The sequence below is a fragment of the Bombina bombina genome, chromosome 12 (assembly GCF_027579735.1).
Source record: "Bombina bombina isolate aBomBom1 chromosome 12, aBomBom1.pri, whole genome shotgun sequence".
Taxonomy (NCBI): Eukaryota; Metazoa; Chordata; class Amphibia; order Anura; family Bombinatoridae; genus Bombina; species Bombina bombina.
The window spans coordinates 64565054-64573488 of record NC_069510.1 but is presented as its reverse complement, the minus strand read 5'-3'; the positions used below and the strand labels follow the sequence as shown (position 1 = coordinate 64573488).

General features: G+C 38.3%; 1 protein-coding gene across 1 annotated transcript in view; it reads right to left on the bottom strand.

The window, feature by feature from the left end:
• LOC128642670 (deoxyribonuclease gamma-like) overlaps window positions 1–7338 on the bottom strand; it is a 40313-nt gene extending 32975 nt beyond the window's left edge. Inside the window, exons 1-3 of the mRNA XM_053695452.1 lie at window positions 7201–7338; window positions 2007–2095; window positions 1449–1535 (exon numbers count right to left, since the gene is read on the bottom strand). Of these exons, the coding sequence (XP_053551427.1) occupies window positions 1449–1535; window positions 2007–2095; window positions 7201–7338 (314 nt within the window). The remainder of the gene's footprint in view (window positions 1–1448; window positions 1536–2006; window positions 2096–7200) is intronic.
• Between the last annotated feature and the right edge of the window lie 1097 nt (window positions 7339–8435).

Genomic DNA, 8435 nt, shown 5'->3' with positions numbered 1-8435 from the left:
TAGGGTGTGTGTCCCCACCCCCAAAAAAAAAATCTTATTTGCATCAAGACTGATGTGAATATTTGTGTATGGGATCTATTTAACAAGGGCCGAATGGCTCACCGGAAACCGGAGTTAAGAAGCAGCAGTCTCTGAGGCAGCATATAGCAATCCGCCCGATCATGTACGATCGGGCTGATTGACATCCTCTGCTAGCGGCCGATTGGCCACGAATCTGCTGGTGCAGTGATAAATGCCGACAGCGTATGCTGTCGGCATTTATCGAAGTGTGGCGGACATAGTTCGCTATACCGGATCATGTTCGTCCGCACAATGATAAATGGACCCCTATGAGTATAAAGTCTGATGCTTTAATAATTCCTGAATGATGCCAGCAGCACCCAAAAGTCCAACTTAGCCAATAACAATGCACTTATATCTTTGTAAAAAAAACACACAAGATTGCATGTCTGTTATGTCTAAACAACTTGCACCCGTGAATTTATAATGTCCTCATGCCTCATTTATCTTCATTAGAACAGCTGTATACTTAAAGAAACAGTAAAGCCAAAATACAATTTTCATAAAAAATGTACTTCTGTTATTAAATTTGCTTTATTCTCTTGGTATCCTTTGTTGAAGAGTATACCTAGGCAGGCACATAGTAGCTCAAGAGTGTGCATGTGTCCTTAAAAAACTATGACAGCAGTGTTACACATTGTTGCAAACACTGCTCCCATAGAGGCCTAAAAGACATGTGAAAAACTCTTGAGTTACTATGTGCCTGCCTAGGTATATCCTTCAACAAAGGATACCAAGAGAACAAAGCTAATTTGATAATAAAAGTAAATTACTTAGAATTGCACGCTCTTTATGAATCACAAAATTTTTATTTTGACGTTACTGTCCCTTTAACTGTCAACGTTCTATGGTTTAAAGGCACATTAAACCCACATTTTTTTCTTTCATGATTCAGATAGAGCATACAATTTTAAACAACTTTTCATGTTATTTCTATTACCACATTTGATTAATTCTCTTACTATACATTGATGAAGTCGCAGTAGTGCACTAGCACTATTGGGAGCTAGCTGAACCATTGGGTGAGCCAATTACAATATTGCATTTATATGCAGTCACCAATCAGCAGCCAGCTCCCAGTAGTGCATTGATTCAGCTAAGCCTACCTATGTATGCGTTTAATCAAAGGATATCAAGAGAACTAAGCAAATAAGATACTAGAAATAAAGTGAAACTTTGTTTAAAATCACATGCTCTATCTGAATCAAGTGAGAAAACAATGTGGGCTTCACGTCCCTTTAAATAAGCTATCACAGCTCTGTCACAACTGTTGCAATGCAATTCTCTTGTATCTACTGATTGTTCAACCACAAAGGTGGTGAATGGAAATCGCTGTTCCAAGTGTCCTAGTTATAAAGAGATTAAAAAGAAACAGACATCAGTTATACCTGTAGATGAAGACTAACTGCTCCTTGTAACTATTCTTTCCCAGCCTTTTGCTCTCCAGATGTGTATAACGATGAAGCCGATCATACCTACAAGCATATAGACAACCAGAAAACAAATCAGCGGTAAGTCGTTCTTTTCAGTGTGACATTAAAGGGATACTAAACCCAATTTTTGTTCTTTCATGATTCAGATAGAGCATGCAATTTTAAGCAACTTTCTAATTTACTCCTATTATCAATTTTACTTCATTCTCTTACTATCTTTATTTGAAAAAGCAGGAATCTAAGCTTAGGAGCCAGCCCATTTTAGGTTCAGCCCCTAGGTAGCGCTTATGTAGCCAACAATCAGCAAGCCCTATCCAGGGCCGGCTCATAAGCTTAGATAGCAAGAGAACAAAGACAAATTGATAATAGGAGTAAATTAGAAAGTTGCGTAAAATTGCATGCTCTATCTGAATCATAAAAGAAAAAAAAATGGGTTTATCCCTTTAACTGTAGCACATTTAGGTGTAAAGGACATAATTGGATAGAAAAACTGTAAACTGATTATTTCCTTACTTGTTAATTTCTTTTACTAAAGCTGGGATGGCTTCACCTTTTGAGTCTCGAACCTCTTGGATGGTGCAGATATCACAACGCGAGACAATCTGTACCAAACACATTACGTAAGCGTGCACTAAACAGACAGAGTATCATGGCAGCACAGCTAAATGTAAACGGACATTACACCCAAACATTTAGGGCCAGATTACAAGTGGAGCGCTAAGCTCCGGCTTGTGCGCTAATTGCGGTAGAAATAAGATTTTTGCACTCGGATTGTGCTTGCATTATGATTCCCCTATAGAAGTCAATGGAGAAAAAAAAAATGGAAAAAAAACACACTTTTGCGCAAATACGATCACATATTCACATTTGCGCTAAACCAATCGCATATTTTCATATGCGCAAGTCCGATCGTACATCAACATGAAAATATTAATATTGCATCAATGGGTTTAGTGTCCCTTTAAATCAAAGGGCTGCAATGCACTTATATATATATATATATATATATATATATATATATATATATATAAAATATATATATATATATATATATATATATATATGTATGTATTTATATGTTTAAATGTGTATATATGTATGTAAATACATATATACACATATAAATACATATATAGACATACAGTCATGGCCAAAAATATTGGCACCCCTGCATTTCTGTCAGATAATTTGTCACTTCACCCAGAAAATTGTTGCAATTACAAATGTTTAGGCATTCTCATGTTTATTTCTTTTGTTTGTATTGGTATGAAACAAAAAAGTGGAGAGAGAAAAAGCCAAATCTGACACATTCCACACAAAACTCAATAAATGGACTGGACTAAATTATTGGCACTCTCAATTTAATATTTGGTAGCACACCCCTTGGAAAAAAATAACTGAAATCAATCGCTTCCTGTAACCATAAATGAGTTTCTTAAACCTCTCTACTTGAATTTTGGACCACTCTTCTTTCGCCAACTGCTCCAGGTGTCTCGGATTGGAATGGTTTATTTTCCCAACTGCTGTTTTGAGATCTCTCCACAGGTACTGTATGTGATTGAGATCTGGACTCATTGCTGGCCAGTTCAGTACTCTCCAGTGCTTTGTCTTAAACCATTTCTGGGTACTTTTTGATGTGTGCTTTGGGTCATTGTCCTGCTGTAAGACCCATGACCCCTGATGGAGAACCAACTTTCTGACACCACAGAATTATTTGGTAATCTTCAGATGTCATAATGTCATGCACACAGTCAAGACATCCAGTGCCTGAAGCAGCAAAGCAACCCCAAAACATCAGTGAACCTCCACCATGTTTGACTGTAAGGACTGTATTCTTTTCTTTAAAAGCCTCATTTCTTTTTCTGAAAACAGTAGAATGATGGGCTTTATCAAAAAGCTGTAATTTTGTTTCGTCTGTCCACAGCACATTCTCCCAAAATGATTTTGGCTTCCTCAGGTAAGTTTTGGCAAACTCCAATCTGGCTTTTTTATGTTTCTGTGTCAGCAGTGGGGTCCTCCTGGGTCTCCTAGCGTCCCTTTTCATTCAGATGGCGACATATAGTGCGAGCTGACACATTTGTACCCTGTGCCTGAAGGTCAGCTTGAATTTGTCTGGAAGTTGATCAAGGTTCTTTATCCACCATTCGATAAATCCTTTGTTACAATCTTTGATCAAGTTTTCACTTTCGTCCACGTCCAGGGAGATTAGCTACAGTGCCATGGGCTGTAAACTTCTTGACAATGTTGTGCACAGTGGACACAGGAACATTAAGATCTCTGGAGATGGACTTGTAACCTTGAGATTGTCCATGCTTTTCCACAATTTTTGTTCTCAAATCCTCAAATAAATTTTTGCTGCTCTTTCTCTTCTCCATGCAGTGTGGCACACAGAGACACACAACAGAAAGGTTGAGTCAATTTTTCTCCATTTTAATTGGTTGCCGGTTTGATTTCTTTATTAATTGATACAGGTGAGTTTAATTACAAATTACAGGAACATCCCAAACTTGGAATGCAATTATTTCTTACAATTTTGAGAAGGTGCCAATAATTTTGTCCAGTCCATTTTTGGAGTTTTGCGTGGAATGTGTCAGATTTGGCTTTTTTTTTTCTCCACTTTTTTGTGTCATACCAATACAAACAAAATAAATAAACATGAGAATGACTAAACATTTGTAATTGCAACCATTTTCTGGGCAAAGTGGTGCATTATCTGACAGAAATGCAGGGGTGCCAATATTTTTGGCCATGACTGTATACAGTATCTATACATACATTTCCATCTGTAGATATGTATCTGTATGTATCCCTATGTTAAAGCCCTTTGCCTGCTTTTTTTTTTTTCTAACACCCGAGATCTTATATCTTTCAGCCCTTATAATTTTTGTGTGCAATATTTTTTTAAATAATTTTTATTATGTGGCATTATTATGAGTGTCACTGTACTTTTTAATGTATTTTTTGATGTGTTTTGTGACACTCTTTTGTTTTGCAAAACAGTTAACCAGAGCTATGAGGATGCATAATGCGAGCACAATTTAACATGCGCACAAATGATCGCGAAAACCCGATATCTCTTGCTCCTCACTTGTAATCTGGCCATTAATCTCCCATAAAATGCATAATTAAAGAGACGTTACTATATGCTAAATCACTTGAAAGTATATATATATATATTTATTTTTTTAACATAGACTTATTCATGTGATATTTTCTATTCAACTTTCTACAGATATGCTGCATCACTTACTTTCAAATTATTTAGCATAAATATATATAATAGGCTTGTGCATTTGTTTTCTAAACAAATATCTGAATGAATGCACAAGCTAATTTAAAGAATAACGAATATTATTCATTAGTATATTCATTATTCTTTAAATTAGGTGTATACTTACCTATAGCATGCTGTGGAGCCGCGCTAATACTCTTTTTCTTCTTCATAGACTCCAGGACCGCGCTTTAGAGCAGGTGGGGGGTGCACTAATCCGACCTTCTTCACATGGTCCTGGGCCACTATAATAGTAGAATTAGGTCCTGAACTCTGTGAAGAAGGGTCAGATTATTGCACTCCACAGCCTGCACTAAAGGAGAAGGTCCTATAGCATGGGCTTTGGTATACGCCACACCAATATTCCTATTAGCATGACCCTTAAGTCTATGAAGAAGAAGAGGACTAGCGCAGCTCCCCAGCGCGCTATAGCGCCACCTGCAGCTAGATAATATTTGCTTTCTTTTAATGAAAACGGATGTAAACAAATGTTAATGAATATTCAGTATTTGATTAGTTTTAAACAAACCAAATACTGAAAAGTGCAGCACATGAATATTCTGATAAACTTATTTTGCAGAATGTTTGTTACCAATTATTTGTCCAAAAAAATATATATATATACAGTATATAAAGGGATATTAAAGTGATGGTAAATCCTAGCGTTTGTGAAACGCAAGGATTGACCATTGGAACAAATAAGTCGTGAAGTATAAAATAATGCTGAAAGCTCCTTTATTTGTTTGCAGCGTTCGCCGTACTGAGCTACTCAGGCAGCCCACGGCAGAACGCTATTTGCCTGAGAGGTGACGTTTCCACCTCTTAGCCAATAACCGTGCAGGAAATCCAGCTTGATACCGACTGGCGCTGGATTTCCCACACGGCTATTGGCTAAGAGGTGGAAACATCACCTCTCAAGTAAAACAGCGTTCTGCGGTGGGCTGCCTGAGCAGCTCAGTGCGGTGAACGCTGCAAACAAATAAAGGAGCTTTCAGCCTGAAGTTTTTTATACTTCATAAATTAAAGTCCCCTTCATTTGTTCCAACTGTAAATCCTAGCGTTTCACAAACGCTAGGATTTACCATCACTTTAAACACATTTTGCTTTCTGTAAAAATTGTGCTTTGTCTCACGCTTTCTAGCTTCCGAAATGCAAATTTAGTTGCCAGCAAAACAATTTTTTGGTTTAGGCAAATTGCAGCATTTTAGGTTACAGATTTTGCTTTTTGGTCTTTTTAGGGTGTGTGACAAAGTATAAATTAAAAAAAAAATGTGTTTCATCAGCTGTCACAGTAACTAATTTTTCTTTTGCTATATATGCTGTCTGTTAGATGAGAAAAAAAAGAACAATAAACAAATTTAACATTCATTTAAAGGGATATGAAACTCTAATGTTTATTTAAAGGGCCATGATACCCAAATGTTGAAACACTTGAAAGTGATGCAGCATAGCTGTAAAAAGCTCACTAGAAAATATCACCTGAACATCTCTATGTAAAAAAGAAAGATATTTTACCTCAAAAGTTTCTCAGTAGCCACATCCCATTGCAAAGGACTTCTAAGCAACAAATCAGTATGTCTGTCCCGGGACAGCGGAAGGAGCGAGCATTCGTGCACAGTCATCTTATTTCCCTATTCAGCTTAAGGAAGTTTACAATGAAATCTCATGAGAGTTAAGTGAAATCTCATGAGATCACAGTAAAAGAGTTCATGATCTCAGCACTGCTGATGCTGATTGGCTGCTGTTCATTTCTTTATTTTTTTTTTATTTTTTTACCTGCAGCTGGACAGCAGCTGAGTATAACTTTTTACACAGAACTTACTCTGCTGAGCTGAGAAGATTGTGAAGTAAAATATCTTCCTTTTTTACATAGAGATGCTCAGGTGACATTTTCCTTTCAGTTTTTTACAGTTATACTGCATCCGTTTTAAGTGATTTAGCATATGAGTATTATGTCCCTTTAATGATTTAGTAGAAAATACAATTTTAAACAGCTCTCCATTTTACTTCTATTAACTCATTTGCTTCATTCTCTTGGTATCCTTTGCTGAAAAAGTAGCAAATCACTACTAGGAACTAGCTGAATCTACTGGGTGAGCCAATAACATGAGACATATATATGTGCAGCTACTAATCAGCAGCTCCTGAGTCTATCTAGGTATCCTTCTCAACAAAGACTATCAAGAGAACAAAACAAATTAGATGTAAATAGAAGTAAATAGGAAAATTGTTTAAAATCACATGCTCTATCTGAATCCTGAAAAATAAATAAAGGGACCTTAAAATAAACACCTCTTGCTCTGTGTAACAATTGTGCTTTGTCTGACGATCCCTAAGGATGCACAATTGTCACACATGAGTGTGAGAGGTATTTGACTTTGGAACTTTGACCTAATAGAGACTGCCAAGTTACCACATTGCCAAATATGCCATTACTTTCACCAGTGTATTCATAATCTTCTGGTTAGAAGCTTTTGCTTCTCCAAAACTTTTGATGTTAAACGCACAGATCTTAAAGACGGCGGCTGTGCTGCGCAGGCTCAGCAGCAAAACGACGGTTGACAGCAACTTCATCTGTAGCTGAGAACCACAGAGAGATATATTCAGATAACGGAATCAGAAAATACATCAATATATGATTAAATACATTCATACATACAAATAAATGCAGTTATGACTTTTACAAAAACTATACTAGAGCTGTGTCCCATGAGACTGTGTGACACACAATTTGAAGTCTGTGCTTCAGATCACACTATGGGGCCGATTTATTAATGTCTGTCCGACATGATACAGTGTAGCGTATCATGTCCGACAGACATCGCTGAACGCCGACAGCATACGCTGTTGGCATTTAACATCGCACAAGCAATTCTGGTGAACTGCTTGTGCAATGCCGCCCCCTGCAGATTTGCGGCCAATCGGGGGTGTCAATCAACCCGATTGTATAGGATCGGGCGGGTTGATGTCTGCAGCCTCTTGATAAATCGGCCCCTATGGGGCAATAAAATAAGACTATCAAATAAAAAATCAAATTACACAAATACCTTCCCATGTGTTCATCCAGTTTCAGAATTCAGCAAGTTTATTTTAACCCCTTAATGACCGAGGACGTGCAGGGTACGTCCTCTAAAAAAATACAGTTAATGACCAAGGACGTACCCTGCACGTCCTCGGTCTGGAAAGCAGCTGGAAGCGATCCTGCTCGCTTCCAGCTGCTTTCCGGTTATTGCAGTGATGCCTCGATATGGAGGCATCCTGCAATAACCCTGCATGGCCATCCGATGCAGATAGAGCCACTCTGTGGCCCTCTATGCACCGGACATCGATGGCCGGTATCGTTGGTGGGTGGGAGCCGACGTGGGAGGCGGGTGAGCGGCCATCAATGGGCCGTGTGATGTGAAGGGGGGCGGGACCGACGGCGGCGTGTGCACAGGTGGCGGCGGGCGCGTGCACGGGGTGGGAGCGGATAAGAACCGCTACACTACAGAAAAAAAAAGGATAATTGAAGTGGGAGAAAGGGGTTACAAACAATCTAAGGGATCTGGAGGGGTGGGGGGTTGGTCTTTGGGGGGGGGGAAGCTACACTACAGAAAAGGGAAAAAATAAATTAAAAAAGCACAATTTTTTTCAAAACTGGGTACTGGCAGACAGCTGCCAGTACCCAAGAT